A 24,370-nucleotide genomic window follows, 5' to 3' on the forward strand; every position below is an offset into this window, starting at 1 on the left:
GGACGTCAACTCTTGAAGACGAAACACTTAGGGCGGCACTTCTGGCTGACATATTTGGAATCCAATTTGATACACACTTTCCAAGTTTTTACCAGGCTATTGATGGTTTTATGCAATTTAAGTGCAATACAATTTATTTATATTGGAATAAATGTTCGCTATACGGTACTCCTTTTTTATCTGCATGGAGAACAAGTGTCTGCTCTAATTCAGGGGCGATGGTTTACCCATACTAAGGAGTTGGAGGACGATCTACTGATGATATTGAGCTGCATTATCCTGGTCCTGTGTATAGAGGCCATTTTGACTCACTAACTAACACAGGGGGGCAAATCCATCTGGTGAGTGTGGTGTGAAACCCACATGGTCTGTTCCCCTTGGAGGATCGTTATTTTGGAGCGCTACGTTGTCACTGTTTTACTTTGAAACGGTCATGAAGCACAGACACTTATGAGTGGACTTTTACATGTTCTTTTACAGAGAAAATATTTGTCACATATAAGGCAGTGCTGTTACCTTTAGGCTTTTGGGTTATTCATACGATTTACCACACCTAAATTCAGTCTAGCGGGGTTGCAGAAGCCGCTGTATTAATTACCTGAAACACTGCTCCAGAAGGCTCCGGAGAGGTTCTACTCTCCCCGAAACTCTGATAATGTGCACCACAGATAACACTGTACACTCAGGTCTGGAAAGCTCCACAAGGCAGAGCCCAGTACCCGAAGGCCACATTCCAGTCCAGCAGGGTCCAGGCACAGCCTATGAAGCTAGCACTGAGAAGCTGCTGGTGTAGATAGCTGCTATATAGAGACCACCTCAAGCAGTTGCGTCAGCGAAGAGGTTCCCCTGAAGTCATAGGAAAAAATTCCACATAGCAAAAATGGTGTCTGACCTCCTAGGAGCTGGATGGGTAGTGGAGGGCTTACACGGGGCTGGCTGGGTAGAGGAGGGGTTACACGGGGGCTGGCCGGGTAGAGGAGGGGTTACACGGGGGCTGGCCGGGTAGAGGAGGGGTTACACAGGGGCTGGCCGGGTAGAGGAGGGGTTACACGGGGGTGGGTAGAAAAGGGGTTACACGGGGCGGGTAGAGGAGGGGTTACACAGGGGCGGGTAGAGGAGGGGTTACACGGGGGCGGGGCGGGTAGAGGAGGGGTTACACGGGGCGGGCCAGGTAGATGAGGGTTTACACGGGGGCGGGCCAGGTAGAGGAGGGGTTACACGGGGGCGGGCCGCGTAGAGGAGGGGTTACACAGGGTGGGCCGGGTAGAGGAGAAGTTACACAGGGTGGGCCGGGTAGAGGAGTGGTTACACAGGGTGGGCCGGGTAGAGGAGGGGTTACACGGGGGCTGGCCGGGTAGAGGAGGGGTTACACGGGGGCTGGCCAGGTAGAGGAGGGGTTACACGGGGGCTGGCCGGGTAGAGGAGGGGTTACACGGGGGCTGGCCGAGTAGAGGAGGGGTTACACGGGGGCTGGCCGGGTAGAGGAGGGGTTACACGGGGGCTGGCCGGGTAGAGGAGGGGTTACACGGGGGCTGGCCGGGTAGAGGAGGGGTAACACGGGGGCTGGCCGGGTAGAGGAGGGGTTACACGGGGGCTGGCCGGGTAGAGGAGGAGTTACATGGGGGCTGGCCGGGTAGAGGAGGGGTTGCACGGGGGCTGGCCGGGTAGAGGAGGGATTGCACGGGGGCTGGCCGGGTAGAGGAGGGATTGCACGGGGGCTGGCCGGGTAGAGGAGGGATTGCACGGGGGCTGGCCGGGTAGAGGAGGGGTTACACGGGGCTGGCCAGGTAGAGGAGGGGTTACACAGGGGCTGGCCGGGTAGAGGAGGGGTTACACGGGGGATGGTCGGGTAGAGGAGGGGTTACACGGGGGATGGTCGGGTAGAGGAGGGGTTACACGGGGGATGGCCGGGTAGAGGTGGGGAGGGGTTACACAGGGGCTGGCTGGGTAGAGGGGGGGGGGGGGCTAGTCAGGGGCCGGCTTACAATTTTTCTGTTTTCCAGTGTCCCAGCCTCCTGCAGGTGGCAGTATAACAGCAGTCTCCTAATTGCTATGTCCCTTTATAGACTATAAAGAAATAAAAATCCATTTCTTTTCCCTGAATGCCTTGAAATCACAACAATCAAAAGCAGCCAGATGGAGCGATTTTGTTTCTGGAAATTGCTATTATATGAGTGGAAATCGCAGGTGGTGACAGGTCTTCAGGAACGCGGGGAATAAACAAGAATCTAAGCTTGGCGTGATAACAGACTGCACTTACTTGTCTGAGATTCTTCTGTCCTCCGCTGAGCAATGATCTCGACTTATCTGCTATTTTCTGTGGGGCGAGAAAAAAAAAAAGAAAAGATTCCGTCATTTATATTCCCCGCTGCCTTCCTGCGACACGATATCGCTGAGAAATGTCTGCGGGAAAGCCGCGAGGAAGGAGGCATTATTCAAATTCAGGCAAAGTGGGAGGAAGTGTTAAATCTTTAAAAAGTTTCAAAATATATTTAAAGGTTTCTCGGCTCGTCTATATATCTGCCGAGCCGGCGGCCATCGCTGTCCCCGCTCAACACAAAATGCAGATTACAGGATGGGAAAGCAACGCAATTTCTATGCAAATTCACATCTTAAATGTTTAGAAACGCGTCGCTCCCGTGTGACTCCCACCAGCAGGAACCAGTAAAGGGTGAAAATCCCAACCAGGAACGGTGCGGTTTATTCTGCTTCTATTTTATACTCCCTGGTCACCCCTCCCCCATCATTACCATGCTAATGACATTTTTACTATACACCCTAAGGCCCCCTTTTCTCACTAGTGCAACCTAAAAGTCGCACAAACTTGCCACCATTTGGACTGACTTGAAGCCATGCCTGTGTAATCTGGAGGTCTATGGACCTCAAAGTTGGACCAAAGTAGTGCAGGGACTACTTTGAAGTCGCACAGATATGAACGGTACTCATTGGAAATCATGGAGTACGACTTGTCATGCAACTTTGCAGTCCTAAGTCGCAGGCCTTATCTCCCTTCACACTACTGAGACCTGAAAGTCGCACGACATTGCCAGGCGACTTCCTGGTGAGTTGAGTGCTACTTTGATGTGACTTGATGCAACTTTGAAGCAACTTTCAGGGAATGCTGGGTAATCTTCCTGCCAGCTGAATCGCTCCTGGCCTCCGTGATCGTACGGTAGAGCCCGGAAGAGGGGGGGGGGGTTGGGGCCCCCTTCAGAAGTGGAGTGGCTCAATAGCGACTCAGATCACTTCTGCCTGAAACTGAATCGCTGGCTGAAAAGAATGATAGGGGGATGATGCCTGTAGGGGCGCCCACCATCCCGGTATAACCCCCGACACCCGAGGATCTCCAGCAGTGATGGGGAACCTTGGCATCCCAGATGTTTTGGAACTACATTTCCCATGATGCTCAATTACACTGCAGAGTACAGGAGGATCATGGGAAATGTAGTCCCAAAATATCTGGGGTGCCAGGGATCCCCATCACTGATAGAGGAACGCCCTGGGGTGGGGAGTGGTTAATGAAAGTCACCTCCAAGTCGGATTCTCATCTATATTGGTGTGATTGGGATCTGACATGACAGCAAGATTACTCAGGTATTCCCTGAAAGTCGTTCTCAAGTCGCCAGGAAGCTGCCTGGTAAAGTCGCATTGTAAGTCACACAACTTTCAGGTCTCAGTAGTGTGATTGGATTTCACATGATATGTGATTTGGGGGGGGGGGGGGGTCTCACAATTGCGGCAGTGTCAATCATGCCCTAGGGCTCCCTTCACACTTGTGCGACTTGAGATCCGACCTGTTATACCCCAAAGTTGCAGGACGTGAAATTCAATGTATTTCTATGGGAGCCGTTCCTAGCGATACCACAGAAGTCGCTGTGACTTCAGAAAAGGTTTCTGCACTATATTGGTCCGACTTTTGATGCGACTTTTGATCCAGAGAATGTAAAGACAATGGAAATCACACGACTTTGGAGACGCGCCAAATCCAGTAAGTGACTCCAAATCCGTATATAAAATGTATTTGTTCCATGAAAAGAGCGTACAGGAAGGACAACGTTTCCACAAACCGCCCTGATCACAGCACAATAATGAGGTGATATACAGAGTATATATATATAGAGTGCAAAAACTCCGCCTACCCAGCAACCAATCAGATAATTGTGCTAATTAACCACTTCCGGACCGCCCACTGCAGTTTTACGTCGCTAATTTGACGTTAAATACCGGGGTTATGATAGCAGATAGCAGCCATAACCCCGGTATTTTTTTAAAGGGCGGCCGGTCCTCTCCCTTCTAGAATGAAGATCTCGTCTGCGTGCGACTTTTATATTTGATTTCCACATTAGTTCCACCTTGTGTGTTCATTAACTACTTCCGGAGCGCCCGCTGCAGTTTTATGTCGGTACTTTGACGTTAACCGGTTGCCGACTGCGCACAGTATATTTACTGCGGCAGTCATCCCCGGCCAGGCAGAGTGACGTAGATCTACGTCGCTCGCCTGTCACTGGGTTTTGAGCCAATAGCGGGCGAACGCGCGCCCGCCTCGGCTCGTTCACAGAGGAGTGCGGGCGTGTGACAGGCGGACCCGATGTCCTCCGGTCACACTACGATCGTCGGTAGAGCGGGAGAAAGGCAGAGCGGCTTATGTAAACAAGCCGCCTGTCATTCTCCTCCTGTGTAAAAATGGAGATCACACGGTTCTACTATGTAGGACCGTTGATCTCTGTTTTTACACCAATAGCCATGTCCAATCACAGTTAGAATCACGCCCCTAGGACACAATTAACCCCTCCCTGTCCAATACAGTTAACCCCTTCCCTGCCAGTGTCATTTTTACAGTAACAGTGCATATTTATAGCACTGATTACTGTAGTAATGTCACTGGTAACCCCAAAAGTGTCAAAAATGTCAGTCAAGGGTCCGATCTGTCCGCCGCAATGTCGCAGCCCCGCAAAAAAAAAAAAAAAATCGCAGATCGCCGCCATTACTCGTTACAAAAAAAAACAACAAAAATAACAAAAATCTTTCCCTTTGTTAGTAAACGCAATAACTTTTGCGCAAACCAATCAAAATACGCTTATTGTGATTTTTTTTACCAAACATAGGTAGCAGAAAACAAATTGGCCAAAAATGTTAAAACATTTTGATTTTTACATTTTTTTGGGGGGAATTTCATATAAAAAAATGTGAAAAATATTGTTATTTTTGCAAAATTGTCGCTCTTTTTTTGTTTATAGCGCAAAAAATTAAAATCGCACAGGTGATCAAATACCACTAAAAGAAAGCTCTGTTTGTGGGAAAAAAAGGACATGAAATTCGTTTAGGTACAGTGTCGCACGACCGCGCAATTGTCCGTTAAAATCACGCAGTAAAAAAATCGCAAAAAAAACCCTGGTCAGGAAGGGGGTAAAATCTTCCGGGGCTTAAGTGATTAAATACCGGTGTTATGGCAGCAGATAGCAGACAGCAGCCATAACCACAGGATCTTCTTACAGGGTGGGCGGTCCTTTCACATGAAAGTGGTCCCAGCGGCGGATTCGCTGCAGGATCACTTTTTTGGGCAGCGGAAGAGGTGAACCCCCCCCCCCCCCCCCACTTTCCAGACATTTTTCCTGCTTACTGGAGCCGTCGGTAGCGGGGAAAATAATTCAGTCCTTTCCCCTCCAAGGTAGGAAGTCAAATGAGGGCAAGATGGCCCCCATTCCACTCTATGACCTTGGAGGACCAGAGTAACATCATACATCACTTCCTCCCAACGGCCTTAAAGTGCCCTTTTTTTTTTCCAACATGAAAAAAAATGACCCTTCCCCCCTTGCTTTTTAGTGTAGATGTGAGGTCTTTTTGACCCCAGATCTCACATTAAAGAGGACCTGTCCTGATTATTTCTATCACAAGGGATGTTTACATTCTTTGTAATAGGAATAAAAGTGATCAAAAAAAAAGTTTTAAGAGACAGTGCAAAGACAAAAAAAAAAATTAAAGCGCCCCGTCCCTCAGACCTTGCACGCAGAAGTGAACGCATACGCAAGTCGCATCCACATATGTAAACGGTGTTCAACTTCAAACCACACATGTGAGGTATCGCCGTGATCGTTAGAGCGACAGCAATAATTCTATCCCTAGACCTCCTCTGTAACTCTAAGGCCCCTTTCACACAGGCGGACCGTTCAGATCTGCCTGTTCGTTTTTTTTGCGGATCTGAACGGTCCCCCCATGCATTCCTATGGAGCATCGGATGTCAGCGGAGACATGTCCGTTGACATCCGATCCGATCCGTCAAATCTGGACGGATGGAAACCCTATTTTCCATCCGTTCAGCGGATTGGATCGGATGAGAACCGTTCCCATCAGATTTCCCCCATAGAGATGCATGGGGAACTGACAGCTGTGTAGGAAGATTGACCGCACTCAGGTGAAAATATTTCTTGAAATCAAAGATGTTTCCTTTATTGTTCCAATAAAATCAGACGACAGACAGTGTACAAGCAGACAAGGTTGACGCGTTTCACGACATTACCAGTCGCTTACTCATAACCATACACAGCGCAGAGACACAGCTGTCATCCTTCTGCTCAGCGGGGGATCGGCGGATCGATCCCCCGCTGAGAAAAGCGGAGTCCGTTTGACGGACATAGTGTGTGAAAGAGCCGCAAACTGGTAATCTGTAGAAATTTTTAAAGCGTCGCCTATGGAGATTTTTAAGTACCAATGTTTGTCGTCATTCCACAAGCGTGCGCAATTTGGAAGCATGACATGTTAGGTATCAATTTACTCGGTGTAAAATTATCTTTCACAATATTGAAAAAAATTGGGCTAACTTTACTGTTTTCTTATTTTTTAATTAAAAAAAGTGTGTTTTTTTTCCAAAAAGAATTGCGTTTGTAAAACCGCTGCGCAAATACAGTGTGATATAAAATAATGCAATGATCTCCATTTTATTCTCTAAGGCAGTGGTCCTCCACTCCGGTCATCGGGGCCCACTAACAGGCCAGATTTTAAGTGTTACCTTGGGGAGATGCAGACTAGAGTACTGCAATCACTGAGCAGCAAATGATATCACCTGGGATGTATTTCAGTTATCTTGCAAACCTGGCCTGTTAGTGTGCCCTGAGGACCAGGGTTGAGGACCACTGCTCTAGGGTCTCTGCTAAAAAAATGTTTGGGGGTTTTAAGTAATTTTCTAGCAAAAAATACAGATTTTAACTTGTAAACACCCCGTGTCAGACATAGGTCCGGTCCTTCAGTGGTTAATATTGTGTTCATGTCCAGAAGCTCTCCTGGTTACCAATTAAGCAATTTGTATTTTATTTAGCACAATCGTCTGATTGCTTGCTGGGTGGGTGGAGTTTTTTTGCACTATATACACACCAGTCATCACTAAATGGCGGCCCGCGTCTGGGCTGAGTCACTGTTCTATTCGGATCGGCCGCGGTCCCGCCATTTAGGAGCGCGCTCAGCCACTCCTCACTGCTGTCATCATCACCAAGCTCCAGACAGCGGGAGGCATGAGGCTGATGGTGGGAGGCATGAGGCTATCGGAGGCAGTACAGCTCCGGATGGAGGGCGGGACTTCAAGTTAACTAGCCGGTGATTGGTTGCTAACAACCAGCCCCCCCCCCCCTCCCCCTTTACATTTCTGGAAAAACAAAAAAAAAGAAACAAAAGCAGCCGCCACACACACACACATATATATATATATATATAGAATACATAATAAATGTGTGCTTTTGGGTTTAAAGTATAACTGAAAGCAAACCGTTTTTTTTTTTTTTTTAAGTTTTGGATAGCGTAGAGCGGGATTAGAACCCCTGTCAGTTTTTATTGCGGTCTCTGTCCCCATTGGGTAGGATCACTCTCACTATTTGTTCCGTTTACCATCATCATTGAATGTCAAAGAAAATCCCAAATTTTGGGTTGTCCCCCCCAAAATGTAAGAGGAGAAATCTTCCAATGGGGACACTAGTTCTGATGACCTGGGTGGGGGTGGGGTCCCCCAAAGGATTCCCTTCATTTGCAGGGATTTCCTCTCACTTCCTGTTTGGCTATGGGAAAGGAAGTGAAGGGAAATCTCTGCAATTGGACACAAATGGTGAATAAAAAATCTGACAGGGGTTCTAACCTAAACTGACAAAAAAAAAAGTTTTGCCTATGGTTCTACTTTAAGTTGGTGTTACAATGTAACATTTTAAGATTCATATTTGACATCGCTGTCTCCCACCAATCAGTGAGCCGGCAGACATATGTGGAAGTCCTTACCTTCTGCACGGTGCCATAGCGCTGGATGGAATCGGAGAGCTGACTCTTTATTCTGTCCAGCTGGAGGCGGTCTTGCTGCAATAGTAGAAAGCGAAGTGTTAATGGGATAAAATGATGAATTTCTGCTCTCTATAAATAGACATTTATCCAACAACAGACTGCAAATGTAGAATTCTGCGACTATAAGCGACCACCCAGGGCAGCGTCTGTGCAAAGGCCCCCACAAGCCCCATTGTGCATCCCCCCCCCAGGGCTCCTTCCATCATTGCAGCTGGTGTCAGTGATGTCACTCCTAATCATCTGATGGTGCTGAAGCCTAGAATTTGGCTGTGTGGTCCCAGCACCGTCACCGGGGGGGGGGGGGGGGGGGGGGGGGTCACATTGCTCCTTCCTATCCGGAGGTTTTGGGTGCAGCCACCGGCTGGATGGTGGAAGGCAGGGAGAGGGAGGCAAGGTGGGAAGTAGAAGGGAAGGGGGGGTGGGGCCAATGATCTGCAGAGACACTAATCTCCCTGCAAGAGCCGGGTGACAGAGACACTAATTTCCCTGCAGGAGCCGGGTGACTGAGACACTAATCTCCCTGCAGGAGCCGGGTGACAGAGACACTAATCTCCCTGCAAGAGCCGGGTGACAGAGACACTAATCTCCCTGCAGGAGCCGGGTGACAGAGACACTAATCTCCCTGCAGGAGCCGGGTGACAGAGACACTAATCTCCCTGCAGGAGCCAGGTGACAGAGACACTAATCTCCCTGCAGGAGCCAGGTGACAGAGACACTAATCTCCCTGCAGGAGCCAGGTGACAGAGACACTAATCTCCCTGCAGGAGCCGGGTGACAGAGACACTAATCTCCCTGCAGGAGCCGGGTGACAGAGACACTAATCTCCCTGCAGGAGCCGGGTGACAGAGACACTAATCTCCCTGCAGGAGCCGGGTGACAGAGACACTAATCTCCCTGCAGGAGCCAGGTGACAGAGACACTAATCTCCCTGCAGGAGCCGGGTGACAGAGACACTAATCTCCCTGCAGGAGCAGGGGGACAGAGACACTAATCTCCCTGCAGGAGCCGGGTGACAGAGACACTAATCTCCCTGCAGGAGCCGGGTGAAGGAGAAGAAAGAGGAAGTGACCTCACACCCCTAGAGGCAGAAACAGCCCTGAGCCACAAAAAAATGGTTGCCAATACAAATCTATGGGAAAAGCTCTGGGAAAATGGCCGCTGTCCACATAAGGACATTTTGCCCACACTAAAGATGGCGCCCGATCTGCGCCAACAGTATAGCAAAAAATGGCTGCCCTCACTATGAGGCCAAACAGCCTGCCCACACCTAAAATGGCGGCCGCGCGGTTTTGCGAGGATTGCGCCCCCCACACACCATGTACTGTTCCCCAAATAGTTGCACAAGCACATCAGGGACATAGGAGACCCCCGCAACCCCCCATACAGTGGTAGAACTGCCACAGCTCCCCCTCAGGGACCGGGAAGGGACACACAGGGACTGCACCTACAGACATGAGGGGGACACCACAGAACCCATACCGAACTGCCGTCCCCATAAAACAGAGGGCCCACATACACACCCTGACAGACATGGTCAGAGACAGAGGGGTAGCATGGTACTCACCGCTCCAGCGAAAACGTGGGTACCGCTCTGTGACAGGAAGCCTCCCACTCTGAGTGGTGGTGCTGTCAGCCAAAAGGGCACGCTAGCAACTCGCGGTCGTACCGCGGTTGAGACATCCCGGCGAAGATTGTGACTTCGCAGGCTCGACCCTGGAGTCAGGAACATAGTCGTTTGCGAGGCCTGGGCGTACCGATAACCTGTTAACACTCGATGGCAGGCTGGGATTCCGTAAGGCTCTAGGATAACCAGTGCGATTCCCAGATCCGCAAACGCTGCAGTCTTCCGAAGTCCGACTAACCAAGCGCAGGAACAAATAAAAAGCTATCTTTTAAAAGAAAAAATACTTTTCTAGAGAGAAAAAATAAAAAAGAAGAAAAAGGCTGAGACCGCAGCCCCAGCCATGGAAAAGCCAGCCTACTCCTAAGCTAGGCAGCAGCAAAACTGAATTGGGGATGATGCTAGCTGGGGGTATTGACCATAGGGACTGCCCCCTGTAGGTGTGTCTATACAAAGTTTTTGTGAATATTCTAACAAAATCTTCTTCCTAGCTTACTCCTGTGGAGAAGGCCAATACCCAGACGTGCAGATTTCTATGAGTGGGCGGCGACTGTCAGAGAAAAAGTAATTTTCATCATGAAAAAAAAATGGGCCCTTTAAGGCCGTTGGGAGGAAGTGACGTATGATGGTCCTCCAATGCCATAGAGTGGAGTGGGGAACCGGCTTGCCCTCACTCCACTTCCTGCCTAGGAGGGGAAAGGACTGGATCCTTTTCCCTGCTACCGACGGCTCCGGTAAGCGGGGGATACGACCGGGAATTGGCGGGTGGGAGGGGCACCTCTTCCGCCGCCCATAAAGGTGATCTCTCGTGGTGAATCCACCACTGGGACCACTTTTATGTGAAAGAGGATCGCCCACCCTGTAAAAAAAAATAAAAAATACTGAGGTATGGCTGCTATCTGCTGCCATACTGTCAAAGTAGCGACGTATAACTGTGGCGACCAGTCCCTAAGTGGTTAATGAACACATGAGGTGGAACTAAAACAAAAAAAGGTGCACACAGACCAGATCTTCATTCTAGAGGGGTCACCCAGGAAAGGCCAGGAGATGATGTGGGGCCTTTATAGGACCATGTGGATGTCACAATGTTGAGGAGTTTAGTAATCTAGTTCGGCTCTTGAGCGCTGGGCAGGGGCATATATTAGTATCCCAAACACCAGGGGGCAGCAGCGGTGCAATCTCACAATAAAATCGGATATAAAACATTGATGGATAAGGATACATTGTGCAATAAAAGGTATTCGGTAATAAACCTCAGGATATCATGGATTCAGTCGGACAATACGGGAACAGAGACATGAATATTCATAAGCTGGCTGGCTAGGTAGCACATGGCCAGGTGTTCAGCACCTTTATTTCCCAGCATCCTCTATTCCAGAAGACAGCTCCTTACCCGAGTTGATCCCCTCACAATCTCTGACAGCTGGCGGATGGATTTAGTACTGGAAGTTATGGTGTTGTTGCTCTCCTGCTGCGTGAAGTGTCTGAAATGATAGAAAATAAAAAATAATATCAATTAACTTGTTTATGGAAATAATTATAACGTGCTGCACAGTGCGAGTCACATTTATTTCACTGTCCCCATCCCATTTACATTATTCATATAAAAACAGTGGGGGATGGGTTTTTATCTCCTTGTGAGAAAACTAGAATTTCCTTTTTTACATTGATGGCAAACTAAAAATAAAGAAAAACAACAACATATCAACCGGAGAATACAAACTTCATAAACTTCATATATACTGAACACAATTATAAACACAACACTTTTGTTTTTGCCCCCATTTTTCATGAGCTGAACTCAAAGATCTAAGGCCTCTTTCACACGGGCGTGCCGTATGTCCGTATATCACCCTATCCATTTCCGGGTGATATACGGACATAATGTATGTCAATAGGATTGCGGATGTTAGGGGATGATCATCCACCGACATCCGATTTTCATCCTTTCAGTTCTGTTCTGTTTTTTGGAAGGGAACAGAACCCTATTTTTTCTTCTGTTTAAAAAACGGAAAGGACGCAAAATCGGATGTCAGCGGTGTCATCCGCAATCCCATTGACATACATTATGTCCGTATAACACCCGCAAAGGGATGGGATGATAAGCGGACATACAGACCGGATGACACAAATGTCATCCGAGTCCATAAAAAAAAAAAAAAGTGCCGGAGCAAATATTGTTTACAAATCTGTGTAAGGCTCCATTCACACTGCCGCGACTTGTCAGGCGACTTGTCAGCCTGACAAGTCGCGCTCCCTCGCGGTCCATTGACTGCTACAGGAGCCGTTCTAATAGGAGAGACACAAGTCGCTCCGACTTAGAAAAAGGGTCCTGTACTATTTCGGGGCGACTTGCATAGACATTCATTATATGAAGTCCGTACAAGTCGCGCCAAAGTCGCGGTGCACGGGACTTCACAAGTCGTGCCGCTGCGGTGTGAATGGGCTCTTAATCTGTGTTAGTGATCGCTTCTCCTTTGCCGAGATAATCCATCCACCTCACAGGTGTGGCATATAAAGATGCTGACTGGACAACATGATTATTGCACAGGTGTGCCTTAGGCTGGCCACAATAAAAGGCCACTCTAAAATGTGCAGTTTTTTTTTTACATAGTTAAATAGTTTGTGAGGTTGAAAAAAGACATCAGTCCATCCAGTTCAACCTATGATGTGTGTGTGTGTTTGCTTTTAACCGTACATTGTATACCCCTGTATGTTGTACATTGTATACCCCCTGTATGTTGTACATTGTATACCCCCTGTATGTTGTACATTGTATACCCCCTGTATGTTGTACATTGTATACCCCCTGTATGTTGTACATTGTATACCCCCTGTATGTTGTACATTGTATACCCCTGTATGTTGTACATTGTATACCCCTGTATGTGGTACATTGTATACCCCTGTATGTGGTACATTGTATACCCCTGTATGTTGTACGTTGTATACCCCTGTATGTTGTACGTTGTATACCCCTGTATGTTGTACATTGTATACCCCTGTATGTTGTACATTGTATACCCCTGTATGTTGTACATTGTATACCCCTGTATGTGGTACATTGTATACCCCTGTATGTTGTACGTTGTATACCCCTGTATGTTGTACGTTGTATACCCCTGTATGTTGTACATTGTATACCCCTGTATGTTGTACATTGTATACCCCTGTATGTTGTACACTGTATACCCCTGTATGTTGTACATTGTATACCCCTGTATGTTGTACATTGTATACCCCTGTATATTGTACATTGTATACCCCTGTATGTTGTACATTGTATACCCCTGTATGTTGTGGTCTTTAAGGTGTCCATCTAATAGTTTTTTGAAACTATCAATGCTCCCTGCTGATACGACTGCTTGTGGAAGAGAATTCCACATCCTTACCGTTCTTACAGTGAAGAACACCTTACGCACTTTAAGGTTAAACCGCCTTTCCTCAAGTTTTAGTGAGTGGCCACGTGTCTTATTGTATCTCCTATCTCTGAATAGTTTGTTCCTTATGCTCGGGTCACCAGTACAGTATTTGTACATTGATATCATATCACACAGCACAATGCCACAGATGTCCCAAGTTCTGAGGGAGCGTGCAATTAGCAACTGACTGTAGGAATGTCCACCAGAGCTGTTGCCCCTGAATTGAATGTTCATTTCTCTACCATAAGCCGTCTCCAAAGGCGTTTCAGAGAATTTGGCATCCAACCGGCCTCACAACCTCAGCCCAGGACCTCCACATCCAGCATCTTCACAATAAAAGGCCACTCTAAAATGTGCAGTTTTACTGTATTGGGGGGGGGGGGGGGGGGGACCAGTCAGTATCTGGTGTGACCACCATTTCCCTCACGCAGTGCATCACATCTCCTTGGCATGGAGTTGATCCGGTTGGTGGAATGTTGGTCCACTCCTCTACAATGGCTGTGCTAAGTTGCCTATCCAAACAATAGGGAGAGAGGATTCAGCAGGGAAAATGACTTTCCCTCAGTCCTCAGCAGTCTAATCCCTGGACCTTTCGCAGATTATAAGTCAGTCCCTGATGTTTTTTCTGGAGAGAAGTGGCTTCTTTGCTGCCCTTCTTGACACCAGGCCATCCTCCAAAAGTCTTCTCTTCACTGTGACGCGCTCACACCTGCCTGCTGCCATTCCTGAGCAAGCTCTGCACTGGTGGTGCCCCGATCTCGCAGCTCAATCCACTGCAGGAGACGCTCCTGGCGCTTGCTGGAGTTTCCCTGAAGCCTTCTTCACAAATGCAGTGCAAATGTTTTTGAGATTAAGTTCATTCTCAGGGCAAAGAGGGACTTCATTCATCGGATCGCTCTTCATAACATTCTGGAGTATTGGCAAATTTTCATCATAAAAACTGAGGCAGCAGACTTTGTGAAAATTAATATTTGTGTCATTCTCAAAACTTTTGGCCACGGCTGTACCAATATATGTTGTTGGGTCCTATGGTTTGCCCTCGCCGTTTGTCTGGGTCTGGAAGAAGCCAAATTCTTGTTGAAACGCGTTGACCTTAGTACCGGTTCACACTAGTACGACTTGGTCAGCCTGACAAGTCACGCACCGTCGCGGCCCATTGTGTGGTACAGGAACGGTTCTAATAGGAGTGACACAAGTCGCTCCAACTTAGAAAAAGGGTCCTGTACTACTTCGGGGCGACCTGGAGGCGACTTGCATAGACATTCATTTTATGAAGTCCGTGCAAGTCGCGTCGAAGTCGGATCGCCATAGTGTGAACCGACACTTACAGGCATTAGGAGTCCATGCCACCTATACTGGACTGTTCACCATTGGAGACTGTATTAACTGAATATCATAAATAGTGAGTGTTTTACTTCCCTAATATACATTGAACACACGATTATTGTTGTTTTATCTTCTTTTTTTAACTTTGTATACATAAAGTTTACATTTTATTTTAATTAGTTGCTGTCTCCTTGCTGTGTTGCTATAGTCTTATTTTTATAGGCAACAGAGTATTCTCCAGTTGATACCTATTCCTTTTTCCTATATTATTGGGACAAGGCTTTATAGTCCCCTTTTTTTTCTTAAAAAAAAAAAAAAAAGAAGAGCTCTGAGGTGCATTATGGGACACGGGGGCCTTTCTTGTGTGAGGGGTCTTTATTGCTGGAAATAATGGCAGTGCCCCAGTCCAACCCAGTGCTTAAAATATGCAAATGAAATTAATAAAATAAAAAAAATAAATGACAAATACAAAATAGAAACATCATTGCATAAGCACAACAAAGACAAAAATTTTAAAAAATAAATAAATAAAAACAAAAAAATATATATAAAACCAAAATCTCTACACTTCAACTTATTATACTGGATTTATATAGCGCCAACAGTTTACGCAGCGCTTTACAATAAAAAGGGGGACAGCACAATTTACAATACAGTTCAATACAAAAATAATAGGAGGGCCCTGCTCATGGAGCTTACAATCTAAAAAGAAGATGGAGGTGGTACAAAGAGTAGTGGCTGCAGGGGATGATCTGATGGAGGGGACTCAAAGTACAGATCTTAGGTGGAGGTGGGGTAGGCTTCCCTGAATTAGTGTGTTTTCAAGGATCGCCTAAAGGCGGACAGGGTAGGAGCTGACCGGACATACTGGGGCAGGGAGTTCCAGAGGATGACCCTCATCCTGCTACCACCAGATGTGACGTAGGACGCTGGAAGACAGCCCAGGAACCAGGAAGTGCCGGACACCACCGACACAGCCCGGACCAGTGGCTGCTCCTCTCCAAGTCCTCCCCCAAGTGAAGCAGATGATCGTTTTATTATGCTGGCTTTTTATCTTCTTAAAGTGAGTTTTAAATTGTTTTTATGAAATAAATCTACCTTTTATTCTGCACTGAGATGGCGCTGCTCTCTTCTCCCTTCCCTTGCTAGTTCCAGAGGATGGGAGAGGCTCTGGAGAAGTCCTGGAGGTGAGCGTGGGAGGAGATAACAAGGGAGCTAGAGAACAGGAGGTCCTGGGAGGAATGGAGAGGACGACTTGGGGCGATATCAGTAGATGAGGTTGGTGATGTGGATGGCCTTGTATGCTGTGGTTAGTATTTTGAATTTTATACGATGGGGGAGGGGAAGCCAGTGAAGAGATTGGAAAAGGGGGGAAGCATTCACAGATCGGTTAGTAAGGTGTAATAATCCGGTAGCAGCATTCATGATAGACTGTAGGGGGAGGAGCCTGTGTAAAGGTCGGCCAGTGAGGAGGGAGTTGCAGTAGTCAAGGTGGGAAATAACCAAAGAGTGAATACGTTGTTTTGTGGTGTCGTTAGTTAGAAAGGGGCGAATTCTGGAGATGTTACAGAGGTGAAGGCAGCAACTGATCTTTAACCACTTTGCCACTGCTCACTAGAGCTCTACAGCGGCAAAGTGGCTCTTGTAGGTCTGTCGACGTAGACCTACGTCGGCAGACACTCCCACTTTACGGTGGCGCGCGTGCCGCCGGAGGCTCGCTCCCGCTGTATTCAGTCACAGCGGGAGCCGGGCCAGGGGAGGAGCAGCGGTGATCACCGCCGCTCTTCCCCGATCGTCGGGGGAATCGAGTCTGGAGATCCGCCTGCTTGTGTAAACAAAGCGGGCGGATCTCCTAAGTGACAGGCAGGGTCAGAATGCAGGGTTCTGCATAGCTGAACATGCGATCTGTGCCTGTGTCACTCAGTCACCTCCCCCCACACACGTTAGTAAGCACCAGGCATTCATTAACCCCTCCCTCTCCAATAAAAATGAACCCCTTCCCTGCCAGTGTCATTTTTACAGTAACAGTGCATATATATAGCACTAATTACTGTAGTAATGTCACTGGTACCCCCAAAAGTGTCAGTCAAGGGTCCGATCTGTCCGCCGCAATGTCGCAGTCCCGCAAAAAAAAAAAAAAAACGCAGATCGCCGCCATTACTCATTAAAGAAAAAACACCAAAAACGACAGAAATCTTTCCCTTAGTTAGTAAACGCAATAACTTTTGCGCAAACCAATCAAAATACGCTTATTGCAATTTTTTTTACCAAAAATATGTAGCAGAAAACAAATTGGCCTAAAATGATAAAAAATTTAGATTTTTACATTTTTTGGGGGGGGGGGGGGGGGGGGGAATTTCATATAAAAAAAAATGTGAAAAATATTGTTATTTTTTCAAAATTGTCGCTCTTTTTGTTTATAGCGCAAAAAGTAAAAATCGCACAGGTGATCAAATACCACCAAAAGAAAGCTCTGTTTGTGGGAAAAAAAGGACGTAAATTTAGTTTGGGTACAGTGTCGCATGACTGCGCAATTGTCAGTTAAAGTCGCACAGTGCCGAATCGCAAAAAGTGGCCTGGACGTAAGACAGCAAAATCCTCCGGTGGTAAAGTGGTTAAATGAACACAATGGTGAAATACATGGCAAAGTATTACAACCCCCATCATCATAAAGTGTATGTAAACCTAACAAGAACTCATTTTGTGTGCTCCCTTGTTGGATGTTAAAAGTGAATGTTCATCCGGGGGAATGTCCATCTGCCTTCTGAAGTGAATGTTCATCCGGGGGAATGTCCATCTTCCTTCTGGAGGATCAGGAAGGATATTTATTTCCCCCGTTGCAGCAGCTTCCACGATGCTTTATTGGGGTTGTTTGCCTTCCTCTGGGTAGAGGATTGTATATATGGAGGTTTACTATTTTGGTTGCTCTGACATTAGCAGAGGCTGATAAACGCTATAAAACACAATCATGGAATACTGGAGAGCCAGTAGGATCCCCAAAACGCAGCTTAAGACGTGCTTCATCAGAGAAAGCTGATTAAAAAGAAATAAGAGGATAAAATTTCCCATCGTTCAGCAAACTTCCTCTCATTTAATAAACAGGAGGCGAAAGACATTTCATTATTGTAATTATTAGCACACCCTGGGTGACTTCCCTCGCAGGCTACACGAGTTAATTATAGAGGAGTGTGGCGAGGAGACGCTTGGGGCCTCTTCGGTGGTGTTAAAGAGGGTGGACGGCCAACAATGACTTATGCAGTGACATTAATCTCCGCACAGTCAATATTTACAGGGCCTTCGGCCTCGCTGGGGCCAGCATGGGAATGTGTAAAACTCTCCATGTGGAACAGCACTGCAGGGCGTTCAGCGAGGGTACAGAAGGCGTACAGTAAATATTCGATGGACTCCGCTTTCCTTTCTTTACAACATTGCATCAACTCAAGGGCAATATCAGATGCTGATTACTGCAATAGAGATCAAGTTCAACAGATTCAAGTATAACCCAACCTCCTGGGAAGGAATATACATATAGAATGGTAATGAGCGAACAGATGCAGACCCATGTGTACGTATTTCTTTAAATGGAAATGAACACTAAAAGTGAAGAGCTGCTGTGTTGTAGGGAACATCTTGAAATCGGCACACAAGCTGTACCAGGAGGGGGAAAAAAAGAAAAGGTTTGTCTTGAATTCCGGCATTGCAATTCCTGGTAGGAGAGTTAGCCTAGGCACTCCTGTTCTGTAGCCTCATAGCCATATATTTCTGTGGTGTGAGATCATCTAAATCACTGCTGCCTCTAACTGCTCGTTTCAAGAGATTTGGAGTGAGATTTGGTGATGTCACTATTGTGCTGCTCACTGTTCTCCTTGCTGGAGAGGAAGCTGTACCTGAGGATCTGCAGTGCATGGATCTCCCTGCTTCCTAGCCTGGTAATCCCAGAAAATTTTGTGATGTGACTACTGTGCTGATCACTGTTCTCCTTGCTGGAGAGGAAGTTGTACCTGAGGACCTGCAGTGCATGGATCTCCCTGCTTTCTAATCTTAGGAGATTTGGTGATGTCACTACTGTGCTGATCACTTTTCTCCTTGCTGGAGAAGAAGCTGTACCTGAGGACCTGCAGTGCATGAATCTCCCTGCTTCCTAGTCTGGTAATCCCAGAAAATTAGGTGAAGTCACTACTGTGCTGCTCACTGTTCTCCTTGCTGGAGATGAAGTTGTACCAGAGGACCTGCACAGCAAGGATCTCCCTGCTTTATCCATTCTGTGGATCTTGTCAGATGGCTGCTGAATGCCAACAAGCCAGCCTGTGAAGCTAGCTGGTGTCACCAATCAAAAATGGTCATGACCATAACTGGTCAATGTCACCCGAGATGCCCACTGGCTTGGTTACTATGCGCAACGATCCAGCAGGCGGGCCAGGAAGTTATTTAATGCTGGTAGTGATACCACCACAAAGACTAAAAGAAGGTTTGGGTGGCTGAAAAGGCTGGATCTTGCCATTTCGTTTTCACGTTCAGAAAATGCTGAACATCTAGCGTTTAGGTTGAACTCAACCCAAAGCTCACCACTTCAGATCACCAATGTAAGGGGTGCCTCCTCCACTAGCCACCAATATAAGGGGGTAACTACTTCTACTGACAACCAATGCCAAGGGGTGCCTCTTTCACTACCCACCATTATAAGGGGGTAACTAGACTTCTACTTATCACCAATCTACAGGGGGAGCCTCTTCCACTAGCCACCATTTTTAAGGGTGTAATTAATTCTACTGACCAGCAATGTATAGGGGCGCATCTTCCTCTAGCCACCATTATAAGGGGGTAACTACACTTCTACTGACTACCAATGTACGGTGGGCGCCTCTTCCATTAGCCACCATTATAAAGGGCAAAAACTTCTACTGACCAGCAATGTATATGGGGCACCTTTTCCAATAGCAACGATTATAAGGGGGTAACTAATTCTACTGATCACCAATGTACAAGGGGTGCCTCTTCCACTAGCCACCATTATAAGGGGTAAATACTACTACTGATCACCAATGTAATGGGACACCTCTTCTACTAGCCACCATTATAAGGGAGTAACTATTTCCACTGACCGCCAATGTACAGGGCGTGCCTCTTCCACTAGCCATCATAAGGAGGCAACATCTTCTTTGGACCAACAATGTATAGGGGACGCCTCTTCCACTTGCCACCATTATAAGTAACTATTTCCACTAACCACCAATGGACACGGATTTCCAGTGTAAAGGGCCACTTTTATACTGATGTTAGGGAGCACTTGTCCGTTGACCTCCAGTGTAGGAGAAGCAGTATGCCAATGGCAACCACCAATGGAAAAGGGAAACTCTTCACAGACCATCAATGCATACGCACCCTAAAGTTTTTATGTTTAATGTAAGTCTGTTTTGGGTGCTGCATACCTTATTACTGTATTATCACATCTACTACCTTTTGATCATCCTTATATAAAAGATTAGCAAGGGTTCCCTGAGACTGCGAAAGGATTTCCAGAGTCCATCCATGGTCCAAGGTTGAGAATGGCTGGTGTAATATGACAGAAGGCAATGCCCAGTTATGTCTGTACTGCAGATACAACCACCACCACACACAGAGTGAAATCCAGAACAGTCTATGAAGGGAGAAACTGGCTGGACGTGTTTTAAAAAATATAAAAAGCCGACACCGATAGACTCAAAGCAACAGACCGAATAACCGGAGTGTAAGTCAAACAAGCTGGACATGAAGATAAAGAGGTCTCCTAAGGGACGACAACATGGCTTCCTACCAGCTTCCTGTCAGTCCAATTCGGCAAACCAGAGAGAGACCGGTGTAAGATCATGCTGTATATGGTAATAACAGACATCTGCAGCTGTTATAAGGGAGAGGGACTCCCAACTGACAAAGATTAATGAAAGCGGAATAAGATGTACAGAAAAAAAATAAAATTATCTAAGATGATATGCTGATGTTTATTCCCAGAAACAGAACTGTACTTCTATAAGAAGATAAAAGGCCCGGTGCCTGAAAACTATAAACTCCTTATTCCAGGCAGTTTAGACCAAATCTAGTCACATCCCCTCCAAGTATATACACTGCAAAGGGAGATGAATTTATAAGAGACTGGTAGGTGGCAGAGTCTGCCTTTAGTAACAACATATTCAGTATTAGGGTCATATTAATAAAAGTACAGGTTCAGAATTTGGAGAGAACAGATCTAAATCCCAGAAAATTAGGTCCCGTGTTGCAGCAAAACACACTCTCAAACCCCAACACCCAGTACATAAAAATAAGTGAGCACACTTAAAGCGGTTGTAAACCCTAAAATAAAAAAAAAAAACCTGCAAGACAAAGGCATAATGAGCTAGTATGCATCGAACGAAGCCCCGACACGGACCCCCGGACATCGCTGCGGGCGCTGCCATGATCCCTCGCCGTCTCTTCCGGGTTCGGCGGCTCCGGCGCGGTGATTGGCCGGAAGAGACGGCTCCGGCACGGTGATTGGCCGGAGCCGCGATGACGTCACTCCTGCGCATGCGCGCGGGAGTGATTTCCCGGCAAACTCCTGGCAAATAAATTGAAGGTCTCCCCGGACCTTCAGAGCGCATGCTTTAAAATGCACAGGGTATACACATGGCCCTCCTCCTAAGAGAAAGAAGCCCCAAACCTGATCCCCCGGAGCTCCTGACAGGGACTGGGGTACTCACTGGTCAAACCAGTCCATCCCTTTTCTTCAGGCCTGCTGAAGCAAGGCCAACTCCAGTACTAGTTGGGGCTCCCCTGAAGGGAGACTCCATAGGCGGGGAAAACCTAGCCAAAAAGCCATGTGCCTTTCCCACCCAGAGACTTTCAGGGCAGGCCCGAGGAACTACACCCTACTAATTGGGAGGTAAGAAGGTGCATACAGTGCTGTGCAGAAAGTGCAGTGACAAACAAGAAAAATAAAGGGGAAGTGCTTCTGGTGCTAAGGTGCAAAACCATGGCAGGCCTTTCAGTCGGAAATAGAAAATTCCTCTGGTCCTAGCCAAAATGCCCAGCCCTAGAGGTCCACCAGTAGTTTGAGAAAGGCTGTTTTATTGTGTCAACAACTTCAAAGTCCATTTACCACAAAAAGAACCAATACTGGTACAAATGATAGATTCCAATATACATAAATACAAATCCCAGATGTGACGAAACACGTAGGTAGAGGCAGGACTTCTGATTGTGATATTACTTCTACCATTTGCAGCGCACGCACACTGGCTTCAGAGCGGCACGGAGTAGTGGCGTTTCCAAAACCTATGTTGTTTGGCAGGACATTTTGGGTGCGGGGGGGGCATACTGATCTGCAATACTTTTATTTTTATTTGGGCTTTTGAATAAACTTGTTGCGCTAGGATAGTTTTCCCTGGTCTCCATTTTCTCTAACACCATCTGAATGCGATTTCTCTGTGATGTTCTCGGAGGCACATTGAATGGATAAAGGAGGAGGATGACAGCGGAGACGCATTAAACATCTGAGCGCATTGGTGACCTACTTCTAATAAGTGGTTCACTCCTGCTGGTGAGTGGGGGAGTGTGGAAGAGCACCTCTGCGATTATCCTGAGGACACACACAGGCACCTATCACTTGAAAGACTTATTACAGCACTTTGTTTTTGTGGCACTACTGAGCACAAAATGCACTTTTGTTATAAATCTGTTCGTCCTTTGATCTGTTGCACTTGGTGATATATATTTTATTGACTCTTTTTATAGCTTTTTTTACTTTGTTTTGTATTGCTATCTATTTTTAAGACAAGAATTATGACGGTAGAGGAGGCCGCTCTGTATTGTATTCCTGTATGGTGACCCTTCTGTATGCTGATCACCTTGCAGCCCACCCTCACAAAGTGATCAGAACTGTAAAGTAATCAATTTAGGAAAATTTTAAGTAGAACTATGAACTTTCATTAAAAAATATTATATATATATATATACGCAGTACTGTGCAAAAGTTTAAGTCAGGTGTGAAGAAATGCTGTAAAGTTTCGAAAATATGTATTTTAATTGTTTATTTTTATCATTTTATTAAATGCAATGTAAGTAAAGGGACGAAAAATCTACTCAAATCAATATGCGGTGTGACTACCCTTTGCCTTCAAATCAGCATCAATTCTTACACTTTGTACACTTGCATAAAGTCAGGGATGTTGAAGGGTTGGTGTCATACCAAGCAGGTACTATTGATCATCAATTTCATATGTAGGTTGAAACTGTCATTACCTGAAACAGCTGTGAAGACACTGTGGGTGAGGAACAGCCAAACTCTGCTACTAAGGTGAGGTTGTGGAAGACCATTTCATGTCACAGGTCATACACCATAGGAAGCATAGAACCGAGCATAGCAACAAGACACAAGGTAGTTATAATACATCAGCAAGGTCTCTTCCAGGCAAGGATTTCACAGCAGACTGGGGTTTAGGGCGTGGCGTTCATGCTCCTTTGAAGCACAAAGAAACGGGCATTGTTTAAAGCAGATACAGTGGTTGGCCAAGGAAATCTAATGCAGCAGATGAAAGACATACCAGCATAGAACTGGCAAAAACCAGTGGGACCCAGGTTCCCCAATCTACTGTCTGGAGAAGTCTGGAGGAAACCAGTGAGACCCAGGCACCCCCATCTGATGTCTGGAGGAAACCAGTGGGACCTAGGTAACCCCAACTACTGTCTGGAGGAAACCAGTGGGACCCAGGTAACCCCATCTACTGTCTGGAGAAATCTGCAGGAATCCAGTGGGACCCAGGTACCCCCATGTAGTGTATAGAGAAGTCTGCAGCAAACCAGTGGGACCCAGGTACACCTATCTACTGTTAAGGGAAGTCTGGTGGAATCCAGTGGGACCAAGGTACCCCCATCTACTGTCTAGAGAAGCCTGGCCAGAAGTGGTCTTCATAGAAGAATTGTGGCCAAAAAGCCTCTGACGTGGAAAAAAAAAAATAAGCGACTCAACTATGCAGGAAAACACAGGAACTGGGGGGGGGGGGGGACTGAAAAACGACAGCAGGTGCTCTGGACTGATGAGTCACAATAGGAAATATTTGACTGCAGCAGGAGGCACTTTGTTGGGGAAGGGCTGGAGAGGAATACAATAATAAGTGTATGCAGCCAACTGTGAAGCATGGTGGAGGTTCATTGAACGTTTGGAGCTGCATTTTTGCAAACAGAGTTGGAGATTTGGTCAGAATCAATGGTGTCCTCAATGCTGAGAAATCCAGACAGATACTTCAACATCCCATACCATCAGGGAGGCATATGATTGGCCCCAAATATTGGATTGGAGGCAGCCGACATCCACAGAAGATCTGTGCTTAGTTCTCCAAGATGTACATAGAGCAACCTATCTGACCAGTTCCTTCAACAACTGTGTGCAAGCCTACCTAGAAGAAGGCAAAGAAAGGTCACCCCAAATATTGATTGGCTTTCTCTTCATTTACTTTCCATTTTTGTGACCTTGCCAGTGAAGTCCAAAACTTCCTGTGATGGGGTGACAACAATGCTGCTCTGCTCCTGAATTCCGAACAGAAGTTGTCACTCATGTAGGCAGTTGTCTGCTTGCACTACGGTGGAGACAATGTTGCAGGATGTGTTGCTATCAGCATTGTTACTGCGGATTCACAGGCCTGTAGCTTGCCAATCAGCATCTGGCCACGCCCAG

At 46.8% G+C, this 24,370-nt stretch overlaps 1 protein-coding gene across 1 annotated transcript in view; it reads right to left on the reverse strand.

Annotated features, from left to right (window-relative positions):
- TSNARE1 (t-SNARE domain containing 1) overlaps nt 1–24,370 on the reverse strand; it is a 382,306-nt gene that overhangs the window by 150,028 nt on the left and 207,908 nt on the right. Inside the window, exons 5-7 of the mRNA XM_082257510.1 lie at nt 11,331–11,421; nt 8,257–8,331; nt 2,261–2,317 (exon numbers count right to left, since the gene is read on the reverse strand). Coding sequence (XP_082113636.1) covers nt 2,261–2,317; nt 8,257–8,331; nt 11,331–11,421 — 223 coding nt within the window. The remainder of the gene's footprint in view (nt 1–2,260; nt 2,318–8,256; nt 8,332–11,330; nt 11,422–24,370) is intronic.

Source organism: Pelophylax lessonae (assembly GCF_965119305.1).
Source record: "Pelophylax lessonae genome assembly, chromosome: 5".
NCBI lineage: Eukaryota > Metazoa > Chordata > Amphibia > Anura > Ranidae > Pelophylax > Pelophylax lessonae.